Below are 13,906 nucleotides of genomic sequence, written 5' to 3' on the forward strand. Positions count from 1 at the left end.
GGAAAAAAATGCTCAAAATTGCACAGTGAATGATGAAAGGAAAGATAAAAGCTAGTAGCTCTGTCACTTAACCAATTACTTAATTTTGAAAGCAAACTTAACTATGTTAAACTACGGCCCCCCTTCCCAAAGTATGTGAATGCAAAAAGCACCTTTTCCCCAAATTTTTAATTGCAAAATTTTATTGTTTATATACATGAGAGGAATATGTAGACACACTGCATTCTTTCTCAAACATATTATCAAGACCTATCGGCACGATGTTTGTTGACTTGTTAACAGAGAACTCACCTTCAGTGGATATGGTTATATATCCTAAACATAATGTCAAGCATACCTTCCAAATCCCTTAAATGGAGTAATAGTTATACTTACCATCAACCCTTAAAATTTTAAGTTTTTCTCTAAAATTTGCATTTTAAAATTAAGTTTGTAAAAAATCCTATTTTAGCAAGCTTGATTATATCAACTGGTAAAACTTTATTTTACAAGCAATAGGAATTGAATCAAATGATTATTATAATCCAGAGGAAGTATCTTATAACCATAGCAATGCCATTATACATACTGCCGATACAGATTTAATAAACAATACTGAACTGTACAAGAGTTATTTATTTTTCCTTAATCTCAAAGCTATTGTTAGTAATACAAAAAAGCCATATTAACATTTTTCCATTAGAAAACAATGTGATGTACAAAACTTTGGATGAAAAGGTATATGTCAAATTTCATTTAATCGCTTGGTGGAAAATCCACCACTCCGTCAATACCACCCAAAGTGTTTTAGACAATTAAAATCAAAATAATGCATCTTAATTCCAGCTGTTAAAAACCAAAACCAAAACCAAAACCAAACAAAACACCCAAGCCTAGCAATATAATTGGCTACACAGTATTTTTGACTACTCACAAGTTAATTTTTTAAATCAATTTTTTTGAGTCCTCCCACATACTAGGCCCTGTACTTGGCCAAGCAGGCATTTGAGAAAAAGTTGGTGAGGTTGGAAAGACCCTATAAAGCAGTCCTTTGGTTACCAGATTTGACTTTGAACTTTCAAACATCCTTCAAGACCAACACACCCCAACTAAAAGTACATACTTTTCCAAATGCTATTTTTAGTAGTGGGGAGGGTATTTGGTAAGGAGAGGTCATGGACTATCATATACGACCTACTCTTCCAATTATTAGCACACGTCAAAAGCTAATGTACCTTTCTAAGGAGTTTAAGATTTGGCGCTCGGTTGTCACAAATGTGGTTCAGTCCCACCGTGAACCCTACACAAGGCGTGCTGCTCAAAAACAGCAGAGGTGTGCGTCAACTATTTTCCTTCGCCATTTCATGAAGTAATGGTACCTGATACACACCTTTACCTTCAAATTCAATCCAGTTTAGGATCCAGTGAAGAAAAAAAAAAAATAAATCCAGTTATGCGGTGGTAAGAGCAAAGGTGAAACTGGTAAGGATCATTACTACAGAAGGAAGCATCATTCTCTATCTTTTCCCTTTGAGTAACAAGAGACTAACACACTACTGATTAAAAAAAACAACAACCACTCGCAACTATCGAATTGAGGCAAGTACTAAAGGCCCATAAACTGACAACACTGCCCATTCACCACCATCACTTCTTTACATAAGCCTGTTTTCCTAAGGTATAACACAGAATCTAAGCAGTATTTGGAAATCAGCCAAGCACTAATCAATTACAATGGCAGGTAATACACCGTCAATTTCTGAAACACATTTGGCCGCTTTCGTGGCCCGTCTGCAGCTCGGATTAAATAGACTCTCGCTCAGGTTTCTGGACCGGCATGACCGAAAACGTACTTTACGAGATTTTCACATGACATTTAAATGGTCTTGGGGGGATTGGGGGCGGGGGGGAGTCACACCACTTTTGTATTAAATGGTTCATTCTGACATGCTATAGAACTACCATAAAAATAACTGTTGAATTTTTTAAATGAAAACTCAACGTCAATGCAGGTAAATGGTAACAGACACGGAAGGCTGGGACTCCTTCCTGCGTGTAATCTGACACTGCTCATTATGAATTTCAGAGTCTGGAAACTTCAGATTACAAACCACAAGAAAATTTACTCTTGATGGCATGCGAGATGTTCCTCAAAACTATCCTTGAGACCTAGAGGTCTCGGTACTTTATCAGAACATAAATAAACACAACAGATTTGTACATTTTATTCACATTTATTTTTCGCTTTTAGTGTGCTCACAGAAAATTAGAACACCTTAAGCAGGAGTTTAATAGCAATTTTTGTAAGCAAAGTTACATTCCATCTCTAAGTCAAATTGGTCAAAGCTTCTCCAGTATTTACAAAACATGATAGACAAGATGCTACACAAAACCATTGCATCTGAAGATTTTTTTTTTTTCCTTTATTCTCAAAGACGACTGGAAAAGAAAGCATTGTCTGCTGTAATCAAAAACATACCACAGTATAAACAGTAACCATTCCACTTATCACAGCTTGGTTGAGTTTAAAATTTGTGTTTAAAAGGTCCAAGATGACTGCAGTTTTACAAAAATGGGCAGGGTGGAGAGTTGCAAACTTCATGTGCTTCTGGATATCAAGATTTGTTTTTATACAATAGTCACAGTTAAAAACACCCTGCTGGTAATACATAATTACACTTTATTAAGGTCATAAACCAGCAATAAACAATAAAGCCTATACAACTTGTAGTTCTACTTAATCACTGACTGGTACAGCTAACATGAGATAAGTGAAAAGTTCCTATGGTTTAAATGAACTCCTAAGACTATGATCTTTTTTTTTTTTTCTTTAAATCTGGGTATTGGTGTTTTTTTTTTTCTTTTTCCTTTCCTTCTTAGTCAAGACTTGTAGTGTTGTAAACCTGCCTCACAAAATACATTGTAATAACTTTTCTTTAAAAAAAAAAAAAAAAAAAAAAAGACTAAGCCTTTACACCATCGCTTCTAGTGGTACATTGTTCTTGGCAATGTCACGCACCACTGGAGATTTCCCCTTCGTGGCCCCTATCACTTCATCTGATATCCCTTTTGACCCACCCATCTCCTTCATATATGGGCATGTCCATAGATTGACAAAGAAAGTTTACATTTTTGAATAAAGATGCAAAGTATGCAAAAAACATTAATACTGATGCAAAAAAAAAAAAAAACAATAAAAAATAAAAAAAAAAAAAACGAAAGAGACACACAAGGCGGAGGAAGGTGGCTTAAGCGCTCCTCGACCTGTTGGAATGGTGGTAACAGAATGATGTGAGATGGGATCTGTGGGGGGGGGAGGGGGAGGGGGAGGGAGGAGGGGGGAACAGAATTTGCTGCACTAAAAAAAAAAAAAAAAAAAAAGGTAAAATCAAAAAAAAAAAAAAAGACATCTTTAAAAATCAATCCCTGGTTGTAGACGAGTTCTCCAAAACCAGTACCTGGCACCACTCCAACAAACGAACGGGGGTGGGGGCGGGGGAGAAGAGTTCTCGGGTTGGCTCGGCGCTCGGCGCCTCTACTCGGCCGCCTCCGCCGGGGGGCCTTCCGGACTGCACTCGGGCTGGGGCTCCTGCGAGGACGCGGCCGCCGTGGCCGTGGCTGTGGCCGAGGCCGAGGCCGCCGCCGCCTCCTCCGCGGCCGAGGCCGAGGCCGCCGCCGCCTCCTGCTCGGGGCCCGCGGCCGGCGCCTCCGCGGCCTCCCCCGCGGCCTCCCCCGCGGCCTCCCCGGGCTCGGCGGCCTCCCCGGGCCCCGCGGCGGCGGGCGGCTGCTCGGGCGGGGCGGCCTCGCGGGGCGGGGCCTCCTGCGGGCCGCCGGCCGCCGCCTGCTCAGCCGCCCGGGGCTCGGCGGCCTCCGCGGCCTCCCCCGCCGCCTCCGCGGCCTCGGCCTGCACCTGCGCCTGCACCTGCGCCTGCACCTGCGCCTGCGCCTGCGCCTGCGCGCCCGGCTCGGCGGCCTCGTCCTTGCGGCCGTCGGCGGCCGCGCTCCCCGCCGCGTCGGCCTCCGCCTCGCCCGCCTCCTTCTTGTTCTTCTTGAAGGAGAAGCCGCTCAGCTTGAAGGACTTCTTGAAGGAGAAGCGCTTCTTTTTTTTTTTCGGGGTCTCCCCGCTGGGCGAGGGCGCGGCGCCGTCCTCCGCCTTGGGCGACGACGTGGACGACGCGGCGGACGCGGCCTCCCCCTCGGCGGCCGCGGGCGACCCCGGCGACCCCGGCTCGGCGGCCTCGGCCTCGGCCTCCCTGTCGGCGGGCGCGGCGGCGGCGGCGGGGGCCTCGGGGTCGGCGGGCGGCTCCTCCTGCTCGGCGGCCGGCGCCCCGCTCCCCGCGGCCGCGGGCTCCTCCTTGTCGGCGGCCGGGGCGCTGCCGTTGGCCTGCAGCTCCTCCTTGGCGCCCGGCTCGGCGGCCGCGGGGGACGCGTCCCCGTTCACCTTCACGTGGCCGTTCTCCTGCGGGCACACAAGGCGGCAGCGTCACTCGGCGGCCCGGGAGGCCCCGCGCCCCGCTGGGGGGGAGGGGGGCGTGCACCCAGCTCCAGGGAGGCCCTGCACCCTCCTGGGAGGCGGCCGTGCATCCTGCCCCGGGGAGGCCCTGCACCCCGCTGGGGGGGGGGGGGGCGTGCACCCTGCTGGGGGGTGAAGGCTGTGCACCCAGCTGGGGGACGGGGACGGAGCGTGCACTCTGCTGGGGGGGAAGGCCCTGCGCCCCGCTAGGAGGGAGGGGGGCATGCACCCTGCTGGGGAGTGGGGGGGCGTGCACCCAGCTCCAGGGAGGCCCTGCACCCTCCTGGGAGGGGACCGTGCATCCTGCCCGGGGGAGGCCCTGCTGGGGGGGGAGGCTGTGCACCCAGCTGGGGGGGGAAGGCCGTGCATCCCGCTCCAGGGAGGCCCTGCTGGGGGGTGAGGGGGGGTGCACCCTGCTGGGGGGGGAGGCTGTGCACCCAGCTGGGGGGGGGGAAGGCCGTGCATCCCGCTCCAGGGAGGCCCTGCTGGGGGGTGAGGGGGGGTGCACCCTGCTGGGGGGGGGGAGGCTGTGCACCCAGCTGGGGGGGGGAAGGCCGTGCATCCCGCTCCAGGGAGGCCCTGCTGGGGGGTGAGGGGGGCGTGCACCCTGCTGGGGGGGGGGAGGCTGTGCACCCTGCTGGGGGGGGAGGCTGTGCACCCAGCTGGGGGGGGCGTGCACCCTGCTGGGGGGGGGAAGGCCGTGCATCCCGCTCCAGGGAGGCCCTGCACCCTGCTGGGGTGGGGGAGAGGCCGTGCACCCTGCTCTGGGGGGAGCGTACACCCTGCTGGGGTGGGGGAGAGGCCGTGCACCCTGCTCCAGGGGGAGCGTGCACCCTGCTGGGGGGGTGTGGCTGTGCACCCCTCTCCGGAGAGAGGCTGTGCACCCCGCCCTGGGGTGGGGGGAGGTCCTGCACCCAGCTCCAGGGAAGCCCTGCACCCTGCCCCAGGAGGGAGGCCGTGCACCCCGCTCCGGGGAGGCTGTCACCCCGGCCCCAGGGAGGCCGTGCACCCCACTCCGGGGAGGTCCTGCACCCAGCTCCAGGGAGGCCGTGCACCCCGCTCCGGGGTGTGGGGGGAGACCGTGCACCCCGCCCGGGGGTGAGGGGGGAAACTGTGCACCCCGCCCCGGGGAGGCGGCGTCGCCTGCCCAGACGAGCACCCTCCGCGGAGCCGGGGCAGGGCCGGGGCGGCGCCCTGGAGGCGCGGCGGCAGCCGGGAGCGCCGGGCAGACGCCCTACGGTCCCACGGCGCCCGGGCCGCGCACGGGGAGCGGCGCATCGCCCACCGCAGCCCCCGCCTCCCGGGCTCCGCACGAACAAGAGCCACGTAACACACGATGCTCGGGGCGCCGTTAGGGCGCAGGCCCCGGGCCGGGCCGCGCGGTCCCCCGGGCCCCACGCCCTGGAGGGCGTCCAAACCCCGAGCCCCCGGGGGCGCCGCGCGCGGCCTCCAGCCAGCGGCCCGGCCTGCGCGCGCACGGCCCCCGCCCCGCAGGGCTCGGGGGCGCCAGGGGGCGCTGCGGCTCCACGGCGCGGGGCTGGGCGCGGGCGGGCGCGAGCGAGGGGCGGGGCCGCGGGGTCCCCCGCCCTGCCCAGCCCGGCCCTGCCCGCCGGCCGCGGCGCCCCCGGGCCCGGAGCGCGCAGCCCGGAGCCCGCAAACAAAGCTCGGGCGGCCCCGCGGCCTCCGGGTCCGCAGCCGCCCACGGGGCCGGGGCCGCGCCTGTCCCGGGGTCGGGCCTCGGCTTCCGCGCCCACCCCCCTCGGGTCGGCGGGGCCGGGCGCGCCACGGCGGCTCCTTCTGCACGTTCCACGGGTTCCGAGCCCTCGGCCGAGCTCGCCCGCCCACTGGGGCGGAGGAGGCGAAGCCACCGGCCTCCGCTCTAGGAAAAGAGGCGTGGTGGGCGCCCGGCGCCGGCGGAGCAGCCGCCCCTGGCCGGCCTCGCGCGCCCACCTGCCTACCCCGCGGAGCGGGGTGCACGGCCTCCCCCGGAGCTGCGGTCTCCCCCGAGCGGGGTGCACGGCCTCCCCCGGAGCTGCGGTCTCCCCCCAGGCGGGGTGCACGGTCTCCCCCCGAGCGGGGTGCACGGTCTCCCCCCGGAGCAGGGTCCACGGCCTCCCCCGGAGCTGCGGTCTCCCCCCTCGGGTCCCGGCGGCGCCGCGCGCACCAGCAGCCCCGGCCCGCCCCGGCCCGTGGGCACCGGCTCCGCAAGGACCCGCGGAGCCCTCCGTCCCCGGGGACGCCGTGCCCAGCCGGGTGGGCGCGGAAGGCAGGACGCAGGCCCGCGGGAAAGCCGCCCGGGGAGCCCCCGGCCCCGCGCTCCGGGAGCCGCGCGCCGCCCGGGCGCACGATGACCGCCCCCCGCGGCCCCCGGCCTGGCAGCCCCGCGGCACCACCCGGCCACGTCGGGCGCGACCCAGCCCCGAGCGCAGACGCGGGAGCCGGCCCGACACCTCTGTGCCCACCGAGCGCACACGCGCCCCGGCCGGGGGGGCAGCCCCCAGCCCCCAGCCCGTCACGCTCCAAGCCCCGATCACGCCGTTTTAGACCCTTGGCACTTCTCCGCTCGCGGCTGCACGACCCTTCGCCGGGGTCGCCGGCCCCGCTCCTCCGCCCCCGCCGCCCCCCGGACGCGCTGACAGTCGGGCGGCCGCCTGCAGCCAACTTTCCCGGCCGAGCGCGGCCGCGCGCCTCCCTCCGCCGAAGGCGCCCCGGGCGCGACCCCGGGAGGGGGGAGAAGCGTCGGGGCCGGGCGGGGACGCCGGGGACGGCCGCCCGCATCCCAGGTAGACGTTACCTGGCCGTTCGCTTTGGAGGGCGACGAGGCCACGGCCGCGTCCCCGGGCCTCTCGGCGGCGGCCTCTCCCTTGGCGGCGGTCTTGGAGAACTGGGCGCCCATGCTGGCTCCTCCAACAAAGAAACTCAACAGATCCACGGGGGGAAACAAAGAGCCTCCGGCTGGTGCGACGACGGGGCGAGCGGCGGCGGCAGCGGCGGCGGCAGCGGCGCACACACCGGAGGGAGGGAGGGGGGAGTGGGGGTGGCGGAGAGGACAGGACAGAACCGGCTAAATACACTCCGGGTAAAAAAACCTGAAGTCCGAGAGCTAAAAAAGCAGCAGCGCAGGAGGGAGGGAGGAAAAAAAAAAAAAAAAAAAAAAAGGGGGAGGAAGAGAGTCGAGCACGGAAAAAGGAGCCCAAGTGTAGCCTTTCTTTAGAAAAAAAAAAAAAAAAAGAAGTAATAAAAAAAAAAAATCCCAGATTTGTAGCCGCGCTGTAGACAAGAGGAAAATGGAGAAATCTCCCTGGTTGCTAATAAGATGCGGGGTCCAACGCCCAAGTGCACAGATGAATGGGCTCGCGGGCGCTGACGCGGCCCCCGCGCGCGCCGGCCAATCCGCGCGCCGCACACAAAGCAGGGGGCGGGGCCTGCGCGCCCGGCGAACAATGGAGCCGCGCTTTGCAAAAGGTTTGAAAATCGGCCCTCGGACCCAGAATTAACGTCCCCCAGATAAATAAATCGATTAAAAAAATGCATGCCTCTCGCCTCCCTCTGCTTGGAAATGAGGATGCATCCCTTGGTTGGCTTGCTTTGTTGGGAATTAATTAACGCGGGGGGAGGGGGAGGAGGATGGGGAGGAGGATGGGGAGGAGGATGGGGAGGAGGATGGGGAGGAGGAGGAGGGGGTGCTTGCGGACGGGGGCGGAGAAAGCGTTAACTTGACTCGCTTTGACTCCTGTCGGTCTATATCCGCGTCTGGCTCCCCTCCCCCAGCCTCCCCGTGTGTTTACGTGCGTGTGTGTCTGTGTGTGCGCGTGTGCGTGTGCTGGGGACAATGGCTGGGATCCGTGCGCGGCGTGTTCCATGTCGGTTTCACGGATCCTGCACCGAGTTTGTGTTTTTTTTTTTTTTGCATGCGTGTATGTGTTTTTTTTTTTTTCTTTTTAACGGTCGCAAACGTGAAATCGGCTCCCCCCACCCCTTCCCCGCTGAAAGGCATTTAAACCACGAAGATCGAATTTCATCAAACGACATCTCGAGCTGGAATTAGGTCTGTAGGCCAGACGTGGAAGGTGCAAAGGCGGCGAGGAGCCCGAGCGCCCGCACCGAGTTGCCATCGCTGCATGTTGGCCTGCGCCGCTCCTCGACTCTCCTGACTCGCCCCCCACCCCCACCCACTCCGCCCCCGGCCATTCGCAGTTAGTGCCCCCCCCCCCCCCCGCGCCCACCACCGCCGCCGCCGCGGTGCACACTACAGAGTGAGGATCCTAACAGTCGGCGTCGCCTCCCCGCCCGGCCTGGCAGCGCGGCTCTGCCGAGACGGGGGCAGCCCGGAGCGCGGGGGATGCGCCGGTGTGATCCGCTCGCAGCCCGCCGCGGGGGGCCGCTTCTGCCCGCGTGTCCGTGTGCGTGTGCGTGTGCGTGTGCCCGGGCGGCCGAGCTCCCGGGGGCGGGCGGGCAGCCGCGAGGACGCCCCGTGGAGACGCGGCAAGCGGAGCCCCGGGCGCTGCAGGTCCGGCTCGGGGTGCGCACCGGCTCCCGGGGGGTGTGTGTGTGACCCGCGCCCCTCGCCACGCAAGTCCGCGGCGCTGCTTGTGCGCGACCAGGCGGCCAGAGCCGAGGCTGCAGCCTGCTGACCCCCCCCCGCCTGCGTCGTTGCTCCCCAAGTTTCCGCCCGTTGCCCCAGCAGACCCTGTCCCCGCTCGCACCGCGCGGCCCCTACTCGCCTGGGGAGGCGGGCAAGTGGGCAAGTGCCTGCGGCCGCGGGCTCGGGATTCTCACGCCGCTTTATTTTCTGCTTATTGTAGGGAAATGGGTCACACTTGGAGCGAAAAGAGACGGTTCGAGCCAATAACTCTTTGTTCAAGGACGGCTCTGCCGGTGGCGGCGCCGAGCCCGTGCTCCCGGCCCCCCGGGCCCCCCGGCCCCCCCGGCCCCCCCGGTCCCCCGGCCCCCGCCCTCCGGGGCCCACCCCGCGCGCGTGCTGCCCCGTGGGGACCCCGGACCCCGGCCCCGGACCCCGGCCCGCCCGCGCCGAGCCGCCCCGAGAAGCAGCTGCTGCTGCAAAGCCTCGTCCCCTGAGGCTGCGCCCCCCGCCCCGGCGCAGGCCCGCGCGCCCCGACCCGGGCTCCGAGCGCTGCCGGGCCTCGCGGCCGCGCCCCACCCTGCGTCCGGCCGCCCTTGCCGCTCCTTTGTTGCCCGACCGCCCTGCAGCTTTCCCCCCTTTTCTTTCCCCAACGCCTATTTGCCTGGTAGCGGCTGGTCTCCCTGGCAACGGCCACGGAAGATTCGGAGCCCGGGACCGGGGCGCGGGGGGGCGGGGACGCGGGGCCGAGCGGGCGAGACCGGGCCAGATGGCGGGGCGGGGGCGGGGCGGGGGGCGGCAGCTGCGGGGCCGCGGAGCCCGTGTGGGCGCGGGGAGCAGGCGGGGGGGGGGGCCGGGGGGTCTGCGGGACTGAGCTGGGGTCACCCACCTGGGGGCACCGCGGCCCGGGGAGCAGGCGGGGGGCGGGGGGTCTGCGGGACTGAGCTGGGGTCACCCACCTGGGGGCACCGCGGCCCGTGGAGCAGGCGGGGGGGGGCGGGGGGTTTGAGTGGAGCTGACCCGGGGGCGCCCCACCTGGGGGCACCACGGCCGGGGGAGCAGGTGGGGGGGGCCGGGGGGCTGAGCGGGGCTGACCCGGGGTCACCCCACACGGGGGCACCACGGCCGGGGGAGCAGGCGGGGGGGCTGAGCTGGGGCCGTTCCCCCCTGGAGCTGACCCTGGGCCGCCCCACCCAGGGGCACCACGGCCGGAGAGGAACAGGTGGGGGGCGGGGGGCTGAGCGGGGCTGACCCGGGGTCACCCCACCCGGGGGCACCCGGGCCGGGGGAGCAGAAGGCGGGGTGCGCTGAGACCCGCGGCGACCGCGTGTGGGTGCGCAGGGGCCCCGCGCTCAGGGGTCCCAATAACACGTTTAAGTGTGTGAATACGATGATGTACGCAAACAGGGCGAAAGACCCCAAGAATTCCCAGCGAAAGTGTGAACCAGGTGACCACAGCGTCCGACTCGCCCAGAGGAGGGGACAGGCCTCTACTTTCCTCAGTATTCTGTCCCCGGGCCCTGGGGTGTGTGCTGCTCAGGTGCCGGGGATCTGTGTCTGTGTCCCTCCAGTAAAAGGACTACTGATTTAGGAGACTTCGGAGTTATTTTTTCCTTAAAATCTTAACACTGGAAGGAATTTCTGGAGACGGGCACAAGGTCTTGAAGGCCGCCCGGGAGCCGCCCATACCGCCCCAAGCCTTGCGTTGGCATCCTCCGGGCCTGGGAGCTAACCGGCTACTAGGGCATCTGATTCCATCCCCTCAGTGGAGGAAAACCCAGGCCCAGGGGAGTTGCCAGATTTTGTCAGTTGGAAGAAGCACGAATGGAGAATGGAGCCCACCCGCCTGATGATTCCCAGTGCCCAGCTTCTTCCCCTACTGCATGGCGCTGTCTGGCCTCACCCGATGGCACATGCTCACCGAGTAGGTCCCCTCATTCGTCCCTGATGTCATTTATTTATTCAGCTCCTGCCAAGCACCAGGAAGAGGGCCAGAGGTCAGCGGACACTGGAAGAACACGGGCATGGTCTTTCCTCTCCTGTAGCTTCCATCTCATTATCTCTTAAAACTTCTTAGAATGTGGAAAAAGAGAGCAAACGACAAGATTGACTGTGTGCTACAACAAAAACACAGTAAGCAAAGATGAGGGCCACCGTCCTAGAGTCCAAAGTAAACATGCCTTTTTCATCTGAAAGTGTTCAGTTCAGCATCCCTTCATTCACAGAATATGAAATCCTACTGTTCATGGTGTTGTCCTCCATTGTTCGTCCTAGATTTTATCTTACCAGAACTTTAATTCCACAGAAATTGATTAGTTTGGAATAGAGCGTATGGCAAAACAGACGTACACCCCCTCATTCATTTGGTAGCTATTTTTATTTTTCATTCCATAGCTATTTATTGAATTCCTATCATGTGCTGGGCATTTGGAACATATCAGTGGGCAAAAGAGACAAGGAATCTTTACGGGACTTGCATTCTAGTCTGGAGAGAATAACAAAAATTAATAGCTATAAATAAGGAAAGTATATGGAATATTAGAAGTGTTAGAGGAGGGACCTGGAGCAGAGTAAGTGAGATGGAAGGATCCAACACAAAGATTACCAGTCGATGCGTAATTGTAGGTGGTCATGTGTGCTCTGAAGGAAAACGCAGGGTGCTCTGAGCTAGTGTAGGTTAGTTAGGAGGCTTAAAGAAGGCCCTTTCAACGCAGTGACATTTAAGTAGAAACCTAAGAAAAAGTAGGCGTTAGTCAGGTAAGGAGGTTGAGGACGGTGTTCAGATGGAGGAAATAGCAAAACACCCGAGGAGCAAGGGTTCAAATGGGTTTGGGAGGAAGCTCAGGAGATTAGGTGGGACATATTTTGACGTGCTTATAAACCGTTCTAGTGGAAAAGTGAAACGTGCAGATATGAGTCGAGCTCAAAGACTGATTTGGAATATAAATATATATAACTTTGTGACCGTTCCACGTGTAAATATTCCTAAAGCCAAGAACATGCAAAAGGCAAGAGAATCCAGAATCACACCCTGAGTGTCTTCTGCTTTAAGAGACTGGGTAGAGATTTGTCAATTATACCTCAAAAGAGCTGAAAAAAAAAAAAGAATAAAATAATATAACCTAAAATAATAAAATAAAATATGAATAGAAAAAAAAAAAAAGAGAGAGGGAGAGAGAGATTGGGTAGAAAAAGAGTCCGCTGGCAAAGAAGACTAAGAAGGAACCCCCGAGAGGTAGACAGAAAACCAGGAAAACGTGGTGTCAGGAAAATCAGTGGAGATCGTGTTTCAAAGAGAAGTGGTGAGTTTTGTAAAATGCCGTTGAGAAGTCTAATAGAATAAAGGCTGAAAAATTTCCGTTGGATTTTGCTGTTTCTCGAATCGCATTCTGTATACAGAAGTTGCTAGTTACAGACTCGAGAGCAGGTTTTACAGTATGTTGAGGGCGGGATCCAGAATTAGCACTGAGGAGTAAAGGAGAAGGTGACAGCGTACATGGCCCTCTCTTCCGAAAGCTTGATTGGGCGAAGAGCGTGGAGAGACAGGTGGTAGCTAGAAAGGGGTGGTGGGATAATACTTTTTTGTTTTGGGTGGTGTTGTCTTGAGTGGAAGGTATTAGAGCAATATTGGCCGCTCTGCAAATTAGTCCAGTAGAAGGGACATGCCATAGATCTAAGTGGGAAAAGGAGCAATGAATGCAATGAGGTCTCTAAGAATGCAAGAGTGGGTGGAGATAGAGGGCACGTGCTGCGAAATTGGCTTTTGAGAGACCCTGTTGCTTTCCTATAAAGAGTGGCTACAGATTGACTGGAGGGAAAAGGAGAGCGTTCCCTTCAGACGCTTTCTGTTCGTCCTTCAAGTCATCAGCGAAGAGCAAGGGAGAGTTGGCCTTTAAATGTGTTACAGAAGGTGTGGAATGAGGATTGGGAAACAGAGGATTGAGATCTGGGGCGCCGTGTGACTTCACAGCAATCGTGAGTGCCCACTGGGGCTTGATTAAAATGTTTGATCAGTGTATCAAGGTCTCTCTCTCCTTGAAGTTTTAAGTGAAGAATAGTACCCATTGCGATTCTCTTGAAAATTACCAGCCATTCACTTTCTCAGTCTATATCCAAGTTGTGTTGCCCCCGTACGGTCAATACCTGCAGAGAAGTGAAGTATGTGTAGATGGAAATGGCGCCGCTCTCCTTATGCTCCCTTTCGGTTAATCCCGGATGATTTCATACAGATACGTATAAACATAATGAGAAAGGGAAGAGAACTGGCCGTGTGCCGGGCGCTGCACGCCCCACGGACTTTTACCATTATCCCCATTTTACGTTTGGAAATTGGGAAATTGAGGCTCAGCAGGGTTTGAAAAGTAAAATGCAACTAGTGTGTTAGCCTTTGGCCATTGAGAGCTGTCTGATTTTAGGAATCTTTTTTTTTTATTTGTTTTTTTATTTTTAATTTAATTTAATTTATTTTTTTTATTTTTTATTTTTTTGATTTTAGGAATCTAATAAAAGTCTCCGATCCCCGTAACAGAGCAGTGGGATCTCATATTTTGTATATAGTTGGAGCTTTATTTGTTTTTTAATTGGTACCGTGTACTGAACCTCTCTTTAATTGTTAAGACTTCACTTTAGTGTTCCTTATAGCATGCACATGGAAAGATTCTTTCATAGTTAGGGAACATCAGAGTTGCTGTTTATCTGATCTGGAGACTCAAGGACCAACACCTGTACAATAGGATAAAGTTTCTGGCATGTTGGATGCCCTCCAGAGGCATGGGTGATGACTACAAAACCACTAGGAGCATGAATATATCTTTAGTCACTGCTCTGATTCA

General features: G+C 57.6%; 1 protein-coding gene across 1 annotated transcript; it reads right to left on the minus strand.

Annotated features, from left to right (window-relative positions):
* Nucleotides 1–2,197: 2,197 nt before the first annotated feature.
* MARCKS (myristoylated alanine rich protein kinase C substrate) lies at nt 2,198–7,960 on the minus strand. Its single transcript, XM_041722541.1, has 2 exons — nt 7,287–7,960; nt 2,198–4,438 (listed from the first exon to the last, which is right to left on the minus strand). The coding sequence occupies exons 1-2, from the start codon at nt 7,386–7,388 to the stop codon at nt 3,515–3,517; spliced, it is 1,026 nt and encodes a 341-aa protein (XP_041578475.1). The 5' UTR covers nt 7,389–7,960; the 3' UTR covers nt 2,198–3,514.
* Between the last annotated feature and the right edge of the window lie 5,946 nt (nt 7,961–13,906).

The sequence above is a fragment of the Vulpes lagopus genome, chromosome 1 (assembly GCF_018345385.1).
Source record: "Vulpes lagopus strain Blue_001 chromosome 1, ASM1834538v1, whole genome shotgun sequence".
Classification (NCBI taxonomy): Eukaryota; Metazoa; Chordata; class Mammalia; order Carnivora; family Canidae; genus Vulpes; species Vulpes lagopus.

Excerpts from the sequence above, each read along its gene's own strand:
- MARCKS (XM_041722541.1), bottom strand. The coding sequence starts at position 7,388 with ATGGGCGCCCAGTTCTCCAAGACCGCCGCCAAGGGAGAGGCCGCCGCC. Across the intron at positions 4,439-7,286 it reads CCTCCAAAGCGAACGGCCAG|GAGAACGGCCACGTGAAGGT; the intron begins GTAACGTCTACC and ends GTGTGCCCGCAG.